Here is a 12,069-nt window from a genome sequence, read left to right as displayed (position 1 = left end):
ATTCATAATATGCACAAAAAGGCATATTATGAATGCACATACCCAACAAACAAAAGCATATACAAGCACAAAAAGCTATCTCTCCTGCACGATAACGTAGTGAAACACAAATTAGAATAACAAAATTGGAGGACCCATTCAAAACTACCCCAATCCCTTGATTAATCCAGGTGCTAATTCAATACATTGGGTAAAGGCAAACCCATCACTTCTCTAATTAGTTCCTGCCAAACTGTTTCTGTTATTTCCTTACTGTTAGAAAACATTCAATTAGAATATGTCTTCTTGATCAGAATCTGTGACAACCACCTTAAAACTTTGTGTTTGTATGAGGACTCTGCGAGACCGCCTCCTGCCACATACCTCCCAATGGCCGATAAGATCTCACAGGTTGGGCCTTCTCCGGACAATGCCGGCTGGCGGCCCCTCGGGGGAGGGCCTTTTCTGTAGCTGCTCTGACCCTGTGGAACAATCTACCCGCCGAAATCCGGACCCTTCCCACTCTCTCAGCCTTCCGAAAAGCCACTAAAACCTGGCTATTCCGGAAGGCCTGGGGCTGTTGACCTCATGAACGAGGTCCAGCCCCACCCAGACTGAGTGTATGGTGTGTTGCTTTTAAATCTGTTTTCTCTTTCCCTTTTTTAACTTTTATCTTTTTAGTCTTGTATGTTGTAAACCGCCCGGAGTCCTATGGGATTGGGCGGCATATAAATTTATTAAATTACAATTAATTACAATTACAATTAGGACTCATTGAAGAGTATTTTCAAATGAGCTGATCAAGTCAACTGTGAAACCTATAGAATTGTCATCAATCCTACATTTAGTTACGAGTGATAATCAAAATATTATGAAAAACTTTGTCAAATATTTGCCAATAACATTCATATAATTTATTAAGGAAATTAAAACCTTTTAAAGAATACAGTATGATACAAAGGCATAACGTACTGTTCAGAAATCCATTCTAATTTTTTGTAATCACATTGTTTTCAAAGTGCTTACAGATTCTTTTTGGAGGTATGCTGTGGAGATTTAAATTCATCCACAGTAAATATGTATCCTTTACCAATTAATTTCAAACCTCATCCCTGCCTCTTGCTCTTTCCAACTGAAGATAGAAACACACTTTTCAAAAAATATTAAGTTAAAATCATGTTTGAGTATTTGTTCCCACTAGCATTTTTCTTCACCTGAATATGCAAATTTTGATATTTTTCCCTTCTACTTCAAACACGTTTCATGCAGCCTTTTTTACTGTTCTTAATATCCTCAGCTTTAGCATGGGGTTTAGGTTCTTCTAATACCATCTATACAATTATTTGGTATGTGTTTATAATCTTAATGGTGTCCCAACTCCCTTTACAATTCCCATATCTGCCTTCTTTTGCCTTTTATGCAGTCAAACTTTTTGTTTAGTTCATTATTTTCTTATTTCTTTTCATCACCAGAATGTAGAGAAATTCAGATTCTATGTACAGGACATAAACATTTGCAAACAAAAACACTCAATTAAAACTAACAAATATATAGCCAAGTAAACTACAACATAATATAACCTGTCCTTTGTGCTGACTATATGACCTATGATTATTGTGACATCTATGAAAATAATTGTGTTCACATTACCAGTTGCTATTTTTAGCTGTAAACATTTCTAATGACTTTTTCACCCAGACCTACGTTGATGTACCATTCCCTAGGAAGATACATCAATAAAGCAGGATGAGAACTAAACTGGTTGGCAGAAATAATGTTATCTTAATGCACCAAACCATGGTTAAATGTCAGTATTATGTATGAAGGTTCAATTATCAAGAACAAGGTGGGTAGGCAGGCAGGCAGGCAGGCAGAGTATTGAATGTATTACATACCTGTCAAAAGAGTGAAACTGCATTGGAAGAATAGGCTGAGCTTCTCTTTTCAGTGCAGGATCAGGATAAGGAATCGGATCCGGCCCACATTCCGGAATTTCAACTGGTGCTGCTACCAGACTTTTCAATATTTCTTTAACATTAATACCTTTGCTTTGGCTAATACTTGATATTGAAGAGGCAGGCTTAAGAATTTCACTGGGACTTTCTGTTAAACTTTCTTGAGATTTCTTCACCTCAGATGACAAAGTAGATAGTAATTCACTCATAGCATCTGGACCAGGGCTTGTTTCTAAATCTGTCCCATTTAAAATACTGGGTATTTGTTCCTCTTCAATTCCAGAATCAGTGTGAGGAATAGAGCTTTCCAATGGAATATCTTCAATTGGTGTTGGAGTTTCTTTTTCTTTGATATTGTCTGGAAATACAGCAGGAGTTTCTATAAGAGAAAAAGTAGAGAAATATTCAAGTCTGTAAATTAGTAGTTATGCTCTCAAAAATTAATAGAAATGTCAACACAAAATGTAGATGGAAAACCCTCTAAAATGCATGAGAAACACTTAGAAATACATTGTTATTCTGGAATTTCACAGCAGCCATGACACAAACATTTACCAGTTCTATCCTGCAAGGCTTCAATGCGAAATCATAAAAATAATGCTTCAAAATGCTTGCTTGGTACTATCAAATTTACCAAAACTAAATAACATAGCAGAAAATAACAAATTATTTTGTCGATATTTGTTTGTTTGCTTAGATTCTGCTTTCCTCAAAATGTCCAAGGCCACACAGACAACGTTCTACCATCATTTCCTCTGTCCCCGTATAGTAATAGTGAAGTAGGTTGCTTGGCTGAGGATTGCTATAAACCTAAGTCTTCGGGTCCTAGCGAAGTACCTACTTAACATTCTGTTTCTATTCAATAAGTCACTTAGTAGCAAACATGTAAAAAATAACAAGACAGTTGACTTGCTAGTTTCCTATATTGTTTAATAGGACCTGCCCAAATACAAGATGTTTCACCACCAACTTTGACAATGACAGAGAAGGCAGCAGATGACCCAACCTGAATTTGAAAGACATAGGTGTGCTGCCTGTGTCAAATTTGACAAGAAATTTGCATCCATGTCTCAAGTTCTCTACATATTTGGAATTTCTAGTTACTTCCTTAGGTACCTTTTTCAATATGGGAAATCTTCAAATTCTAGTTAAGGTACCCAGTTCATTCTGTATCATTCCAATATTCAGAACTACACTTTGAATGCAATACACCTATTAGCAGAAATCAGACAGAATACAGAATACAGATTTTTTTTGTAATTTAAAATGGAGCACATGCTTTAGTATAGCTACTAACAACACTTCAATTGCCATGGAGGTTGTATTAGACTTCTTGTAATCAATTTTAGATTTCTCGAGACAGTGCTGTTGTTGTTCCTATCTCTGAAATTAATTTTAAACAGGAAAATTATTTTTTTAATTAAAATTTTATATACTGATAATTGATTTGTTTTTGGGTTTCAAAAAGATTCTGGGCATTCATATTAAATTTAACAAAGAAATGCAAAATATACATTTAATTAATGCATATGAGCTGCAGGATGACGGAAGATCTTTCTTGAGCATAATATTACTACTGTTTATAAAAAAATTTCTGGCAAACATTTGCCTTATAAAAATGTCTTGGCATACTCTGATGTATTTAAATCATCCCATTTTATATTCAACTATTTTATATATTATTTTAATAATGTTTTGTTCATTTTAAAATTGAAGGGTAGGGTTAGAAGTGACCTTGGGGTCTTCTAGTTCAATCCCCTACCAAGAACAATCTGTCATTGAAAACATCAAGTGGTAAAACACTTACAACTCAAAGAGGCAGTCTGTTCCATGGCTCTCATTGTCAGAAAATTCTTAGTTTGCATATCTCTATGTAAAGTTTCCATTGGTATGTGTCATACCCTCCAAGGTTATAAAAACTAAATCCACACCCTCTTCCTTTAGACATCCTTTAGAAATGGATGACATGCAGAAGATGATATCAAGGCTTCCCTTAGCCTTCTCTTATTTAGGCTAAACATTCAAAATTCTTATTTCCAATTTCTTATAGAAATAAGAGTACAGTAGATTACTGTATGACTTAAGCCAGAATTTAGGCTTCTATATACAATATTTATTTCTTTTCTTGAAAACAACTAAGCCTTAAATTTCTTAAGGTTGTTTTTAATATCTATTTACAAATAGTTTTCATAAATCTTAGGAACTGTATCAAACTGTAAACTTTTTTTGTTAATTTCAACTTCTGAAAAACTATATAAAAACATGATTTTTATAAAAGATAGTTTTTCTCCTACTTACAGAATTGATAATAGTTTAAAATGTGGACATGGTTTTTAACCTGAATTTCTTTTGCTAATAACATTTTCTTAATGATAGGATTTGTAGAATAAAACTCAATATCACACACGGCAGTTTTGACATTAATGGCTGTGTGTTGTGTTATTTTGAGAGGACAGCACATTTACACTGTTAAACAAGCTGTATACTCACTACATTGTAGCCAAGTGTCATTTCTTCAGTGTTGTCACATGAAAAGATATATTTAAATATTTACAAAATGTGAGGGGGTACACAAAATGTGTATTCACTTCTGTGATATACTGTATAAGCCCATCTGCATAATTTTGGAGTAAATTCTCAACTTATTCCCATTTATATACAGTACTTACCTGTAACTGGAATCATCTGCAAATTCACACATATAGGTTATCCTCTAGAACAGTGATAGCTAACCTTTTCTGGACCAAGTGCCCAAAGTGTATGCACATGCCCAAATCCCCAAAATGCAATGTAAGTGCCCCCCTGCCCACACCACCCAGATGTTCCCCCGCATGCGCGGCAGAGACCCAAAGACCAGCTGGCCAGTGGGAATCACGCACACATGCATGGCAGAGCTGAACTGGGATGATGGCTTGCGTGCCATCACAGAGGGCACTGCATGCCACCTCTGACCTCTGGCATGCATGCCATAGGTTCGCCATCACAGCTCTAGAAGTTATATGTTTCTTGACAAGAGACTCCTCTTTAATGCACTTTACTTATTATATTTACATGGCACCCATCTCACAAGACTATGACTCTGGGCAGCATACAAGAGTGAATTACAAAGAAAACCAAGTATATATAACAGTCATCATGAAAAAACTATTAAAAATCAGAGAGGACCCAAGCAATATCTTGAGTACATGGAAAGATTACTTAATGAAGCTATCACATTTTAAAAGGATGGGGGTCAGCTAGGAATAATCAACCCTGTTGCTACTGCTCGACATACAGGCTAAAGAATTACAGGAGCCTTCGAGATTACTAAAGGGGAATTCAAAATATCCATACTCTTTTCCTGCTTGGTCTTCTTCTCATAGAAAGGACCTCTTCAATATCACCACAGCCTAGGTAGAAAAATCTCCTCTCTGATATGAGGTGTTAGCTTCAGCTTTGCCAATTGCACTATTTCAGCTTGAAAAACCTAAACTATATGCTATCTGGGAAATAAGATAAAAATGAAGATAACTTTATCACACTCACAAGAACAAAAGATGTACTTTATTATTCAGATTTGCTAGTGCCTATCCAGACTTTGATTTCCTTTACTTGTTCATGAGCAAGAAATGTTCAGTGGAAACTTAACTGATATCCCTCAACTACGATAGAATAGGGTAGAACAGAAATCAGCTGCTATCCTTCTTTACTTTATATTTTCTGTGTTGTGAGAAGCTGATAGCATGGTGCTTGGTTTACAGCTAAAGCTGTCTTCAGCAAGATGGCAAACACTGGAATGAGGGTTAGGGAATTGTTTGAGACTTGTACCAGCAGAATAACTGGATTCTACCTGGTCAGTGGTAGTTGTCTTTCAGACTCAGAGAAGGTGTCAATTGAAACATTAAAACAGAACCTCTTGAAGAGTGATAGGTGCACCACAATATGTTTCATAAACTGTACTGGTTGTCGACTTGCTGTTAGGAGCAGATCAATATGCTTGTTATTACGTACAAACCCTTGTGATTATTTGAACTATTTCCAATAGTTCCTGCTCACCCAGTAAGACTGAGCAGTGTGGGTATGTTCCAGGTCCCTTCAAACAATGTAATCTATCAAGACTTAGCAGGAGACATTCTCTATCAGAAATCCTGCCCTCAGGAAGAGCATCCTCCCAGAGATCCATATGGTTTTCATACTATTCCAAAAGCAAAACCTGGCTTTGCTCCAAGTCTGGAGTTAGGGTGGTTGTTGAGCTTCTGACCTTTTTTTTCCTTATTGCATTGAGGGTTTTTTCCCTCCAGTTTACATCTGTTTTTCTTCTTACTTTTATTGTTTTATTGCTTCTTACTTTTAAAAGGTAAGTTGCACAGTTGCCTGTGAGCCAGGTAGCCTTCAAATAAATAAATAAATTCTTTTTTTAAAGAGCTCTTCCTCACAGTCCCAACTGCTCAAGTTCAATACTATCAATTGTTCAATCTTCTGTTGCAACTTTACTCTTTCCTGTCACCCAATACTATTGCATTTCCCTTCTCTTTTCTCTGTCCCTACGTGCTCTGGTAAAATTTTGTCCAGTTGCTTGAAATCTAACATTGGCTGCCAATGTTTCTTTTATCTGAAGTAATTGAGTATAAAACAGTTAACAGTGCTAAAATTTATTATCTTCTTCTCCCCATTTTTTTAATTTTTTTTTAATTCTTTCTCTGTTCTGTTCCAGTTTCCTATTCCCTCTTTTATCTACGCCCTATGAAGTTGGCTTCCCTTTGATTTTCTGACAGGAGGACAAAGTGAAAAGGTTTGCTGTCTAGTGATCATAAAGTAAAACAGATACTGTACAATCACTAAAAGCATGGCCACTGTTTCCACTCCCCACTCACAAGCAGTTTGAACCTTAAAATGTTGACAACATGGACCAAAAGTTATTTCCCTTCTTTGAGCAGCCACAGGTACTGCAGTGACACTAATCCCTTCACTTCCATTCTGTGCAAAGGTAAAATAAAATCTCGAAAAGATAAATAAAATAAATTGCTTCCACCACCACTGCTTCTATCAACATCCTTTTTTGATTTATGCATTTATTTTATCATATGGAACAAAAACAGCAACAAAAAGCATTTCTCTGAGATCAAGACACATTATTGCTCCTGAAAGATTTGCTTTCATGGACTATAGCATTAAAAAAAAGGAGGGGATTGGGTTCATAAAAATTTTAAATACATTAGAGGTGAGCCAAATGAACACAGCTGGTGCTAAGGAATCAAGAGATCCAGATTTCTTTCATACTGGCACATAACCTTCATGTGAAAAATTCAAAAAAAAAATCCAATGGGATATCATTTAAATGGTGGGTAGATGGACTTAATTTCCCATTCACCTACTTTCCCAATGCACCAGCTAACCAGGGACGTGCAGTTAGGGGAGGCAGGGGCATCAGAGCCTCACCACTGTCATCATGAAAAGGAAAAAAAAATGTAAAAGGAAAAAGGCAAGAGCTGAGGTCAGGCTGAGCTAGTTGCTGCCAGAGTCACCATGAATGACTCTGCTTAGTGCTTAACTGTTTAAAAAAGCCTCTAAAAAGCGCCCTCTACAGGAGGAGGCAGGAGAACGACGTGCCTCATCTAGTCTGACTTTTTATGATCACTCGAGCAGAGTTAAGCAAGGGTTAAAAGCAGAAGAATTCCTGACGTAAATGAGGCACATCGTTCCCTTGCCTCCTCCTGTAGAGGGTGCTTTTTTAGAGGCTTTTTTAAACAGTTAAGCAGAGTCATCCATGGTGACTCTGGCAGCAACTAGCCCAGCCTGACCTCAGCTCTTGCCTTTTTCCTTTTACATTTTTTTTCCGTTTCATGATGACAGGCAAGAGCAGAGTTGAAATCCTCTCTGAAACAGCTGGAAAAGGTACGTGTGGGTCGGAGGAGGGGGGTGGAATTGAAACTTCATCCTCCTGGTGCAACTTTGTGTGTGTGTGTGTGTGTGTTTTTGAGAGAGGGGGGAGGAAGGGAGAGAGGGAGGAAGGAGGGGAAGGGAGAAGAAAAAGAAAAAGAAAGAAGGAAACTTATTTAGCAAAGGAGAAAAACAAATGCTGTCGCTTTAAATCAGAACTAAGCATGCCTGGCTGTAGAATTCTGGGAGTTGAAGTCCACAAGTCTAAAAAAATTGCTGCCTCACCAGCCATAAATCTCATCGCACGTCACTGCAGCTAACATATCCTGGTATTCCACAGTGACAAATCAGAAAACTACTAATAGTTTAGAACTAGAAGACTCTTTTGAATGTTTGTCTATATGCATGCTCATCTGCATAAGCGCAGTTCTAAATTTACTTTTCAAGAAATCAAGAACTCCAGGCACACATAAATGCAGAATTCAAGAAGTGGACATCAATTAATGTTAAATTCATTCATTCATTCATTCATTCATTCATTCATTCATTCATTCATTCATTCATGTCTTTAGAATCCTAGCATTAAATACCAATTTCATCTGCTTCCTAAAAGTATACCTTTATCATAAACATTAATACTGTTAACTTTCAGTTCTTATCAGTTCACTTTGACGTTATTTAAAATTCTTCTTCTTGTGCCATATCCATCATCGGAAGTTGGTGATCAGATTGGCAATACTATTTTTGTCAACAGCTGCATAAAAAAGTGCTGCTGAGTTTGTCCAAACCAGTCCTTTAGATTTTGAAACCACAATGTTCTTATTCTGCCTGGACCTCGTTTGCCTTCAATCTTTCTCCGGAGGATTAAGTGAAGGATGCTGTATTTTTCTGGGTTGTCGTATCAAATGTCCAAAATATTCTAACTTTCACTTTTTAATGACTTTGATGATTTCCCTTTGCTTTCCCAGGTGGCTTATCATCTCCGCATATGTGATTTTGTCAACCCAGCTTATACTTAACAGCCATCTGTAAATCCACATTTCAAGTGCTTCTAGTCTTTTCAAACGGTTTTCTGTCAGAGACCAACTCTTTACTCCGTAGAGTAGGATAGAAAAGATGTAACATCTGACAAGCCTGATTTTCAGTCTTAGGCTTATGTCATGACTGCAGAAGTCCTTTTTCATTTTGAAGAATGCTGTTCGAGTTTTCTCTATCCTTGTCTTTACTTCACTGATCATGTCCCAGATTTCATGTAAATTAAAACCGTGGTACGTGACCCTTTCAACTTTTTCTAGTGGTATTCCTTCCAAATTTATCATTGGTAAGTTAATGTTAAGCTTCAGATTTTTCAGATATTTCTGAACCTCTGTTGATGAGGAGCTGAAGATCTTCATGTTTACTGGCAAGAACTGTGTCATCAGCATACCTTAAATTGTGGATCTGAACACCATTTACTTTGAAGCCAGCATCAATGTTTTCCAGTTCTTTGTTGAAAATTGACTCAGAGTAAATATTAAACAAAAGTGGAGACAAAATACAGCCCTATCTGACTTCTCTTCATATTTCTGCATCATCTGAGTACTTTTGGCCTAGTCTCACATTTGCTACCTGATGCCAATATAAATTCTTTAAAATTCAGATGTCTTTGTCATCTAGTCCCACTTGTTTCAGGATTTGTAATAGTTTGCTGTCTCTTATTTTATCAAATGTTTTTTTCAAAATTGATGAAGTTCATGTAAACACTGTAATTGACATCTCTACAGGGCTGTACAAGAACTTGAATGCTGAATAGGGCATCTCGTGTACTAAGATTTTTTCTGAAACCAAGTTGTGTGTTATTCAGACATTCCTCAATTTTGTGGTATATTCTTATGTGAATTATTCTCAGGAATATTTTCAGGGCATGACTCATTAATCTTATTGTTCTGTATTCGGTATACTTCTTTGCATTTATTTTCTGGGGGATTGTCACAAAGGTTGACTTTACCCAACCATTTGGTATTTTTCCTATTTCATATATGCTATTGAAGAGCTGCAGTAAACTTTTCCCGTTGTCTTCCAGCAATTTTAAAATTTCTACTATATAAAATAGCTAAAAATAATGTTTAATATTTTAATCTTGCATGTTGGGCCGCAGATATCCTTTTACCTACTATTTTTCATAGAAATATTTTTTCTTATAAACTGTTAATTTAGTGAATGAATGAAATATAATATAAATAAAGAGCATATATAAAAACAACATTTATGGCTCTCTTCAAAGGAAGTAAACTTTAGGCCTTAGCTTAAAGCAAAGTCTCTTGATAGTTCCTAATACTCTCTTATTTAAGTACTTATAAGTGTGACCTGTTTAGCTATCTGAGATCAGCAAAAGTCAGTTAATTGCTTAACTGTAACATAATCAATGTATTCAGATAATACAAGACAACTTTCTAGTTTTCCTATAGGAAACTAATGCAACTAAGTAATAATGCATCTGTAGCAAAATAAAACATTTATTTTATCTTAGAGGGATTTGAAATATTTAATTTATTTTTAGTAAATACATTTGGCAGATCGAATCTCACCAGGCTCAAGGTTGACTCAGCCTTCCATCCTTCCGAGGTGGATAAAATGAGGTCCCAGATTGTTGAGGGCAATATGCTGACTCTATAAACCGCTTAGAGAGGGCTGTAAAAGTACTGTGAAGCGGTATATAAGTCTAAGTGCTATTGCTATTGTCATTATGTACTTTGCATTATAAAAATCCAAAAATGAAAGCTACAATTTCCACTACTTGGTAATTTCAAATTTTATATATTTGCTATTTAAAATGTATCTACAGTTTGCTTCCTCATTTTATATGAAAGTTATATAAGATTCTCACAAAATAAAGACTTTGCAATTTATGATAAACACCTTAACAAAACAAACTGCATTTATCAATTGTGTCTCAAATACAAATCTCTCAAATACAAACATAAAAGAATATGGAAAAAAGGGAGGAAATGGGACAAAACAAAGATAGCTATGCCGGGAAGAGTAAGAAACTGAAGGAACAAAACAAAATGGAGATGTTGTGAGGAAAAGAGATAATTGGACAGGGAAGTGAATGAAGGTCATACCATCATTTAGCATTCTAGTGCTAAGAACCTATGTCTGGAGTTCTTGGTTTCTTGAGAAGTAAACTTAGAACTGCAGCTATAAACATACACTATTTATCTATTTATTTATTCTGTCTATCACAGATATTTGAAAGTCATGCAAGAACGGTCACTAATACAACCAAAAGGTATGCTGCATGTAAAGGGGCAGCATGAAGCAAGTGTCCATGGTTTAAATAATTACCTTAGTTATTATTGAGAAACATTTAATCATGCAAAAACAACATGCTGATAGGAGACAAATATCTGAAAATCAGGAACTATATATTTCTGTAGATCAGATACAGAGAATGTCCAAGCAATGAACAGGAGAGTAGCCATTGTTTTATAAAGCATTCATCAACCCAGGCTATTTACAAAATCAATTATTTTATAGGAAGCATTTCACTTCTACCATGTTGCAATTTCTCCCTTCATAAAACCTTAAAATAGACAAATATATTTTAAAAATTACACAAAATAGAGTAGAATAACAGAGTTGGAAGGGACCTTGTTGGTCTTCTAGTCTAATCCTACACCACTTCAGACAAATGGTTATCCAACATCTTCTTAAAAACCTCCAGTTTTGGAGCATTCACAACTTCTGGAGGCAAGCTGTTCCACTGATTAATTGTTCTAACTGTCAGGAAATTTCTCCTTAGTTCTAAGTTGCTTCGCTCCTTGATTAGTTTCCACCCATTGCTTCTTGTCCTACCCTCAGATGCTTTGGAAAATAGTTTGACTCTCTCTTCTTTGTGGCAACCCCTGAGATATGGAACACTGCTATCATGTCTCCCTTAGTCATTTTCATTAAACTAGACATACACAGTTCCTGCAACCGTTCTTCATATGTTTCAGCCTCCAGTCCCCTAATCATGATGCTCTTCTCTGCACTCTTCTAGAGTCTCCACATCTTTTTTACATCGTGGCAACCAAAACTGAATGCAGTACTCCAAGTGGGGCATTACTAAGGCATTATAAAGCGGTATTAACACTTCATGTGATCTTGATTCTTTCCCTGTTTATGCAGCCTAGAATTGTGTTGGCTTTTTTGGCAGCTGCTGCACACTGCTGGATCATATTTAAATGGTAGTCCACTAGGACTCCAAGATCCCTCTCACAGTTACTACTATTGAGCAAGGTACCACATATAC

General features: G+C 36.1%; 1 protein-coding gene across 2 annotated transcripts in view; it reads right to left on the bottom strand.

The window, feature by feature from the left end:
• NBEA (neurobeachin) overlaps positions 1-12,069 on the bottom strand; it is a 384,945-nt gene that overhangs the window by 248,556 nt on the left and 124,320 nt on the right. For both annotated transcript variants that reach the window (XM_032219812.1, XM_032219813.1), the window contains exon 31: positions 1,875-2,313. In XM_032219812.1, coding sequence (XP_032075703.1) covers positions 1,875-2,313 — 439 coding nt within the window. The remainder of the gene's footprint in view (positions 1-1,874; positions 2,314-12,069) is intronic.

This window comes from Thamnophis elegans, chromosome 6 (assembly GCF_009769535.1).
Source record: "Thamnophis elegans isolate rThaEle1 chromosome 6, rThaEle1.pri, whole genome shotgun sequence".
Classification (NCBI taxonomy): domain Eukaryota; kingdom Metazoa; phylum Chordata; class Lepidosauria; order Squamata; family Colubridae; genus Thamnophis; species Thamnophis elegans.
This window is presented reverse-complemented; position numbering and strand designations above follow the sequence as displayed.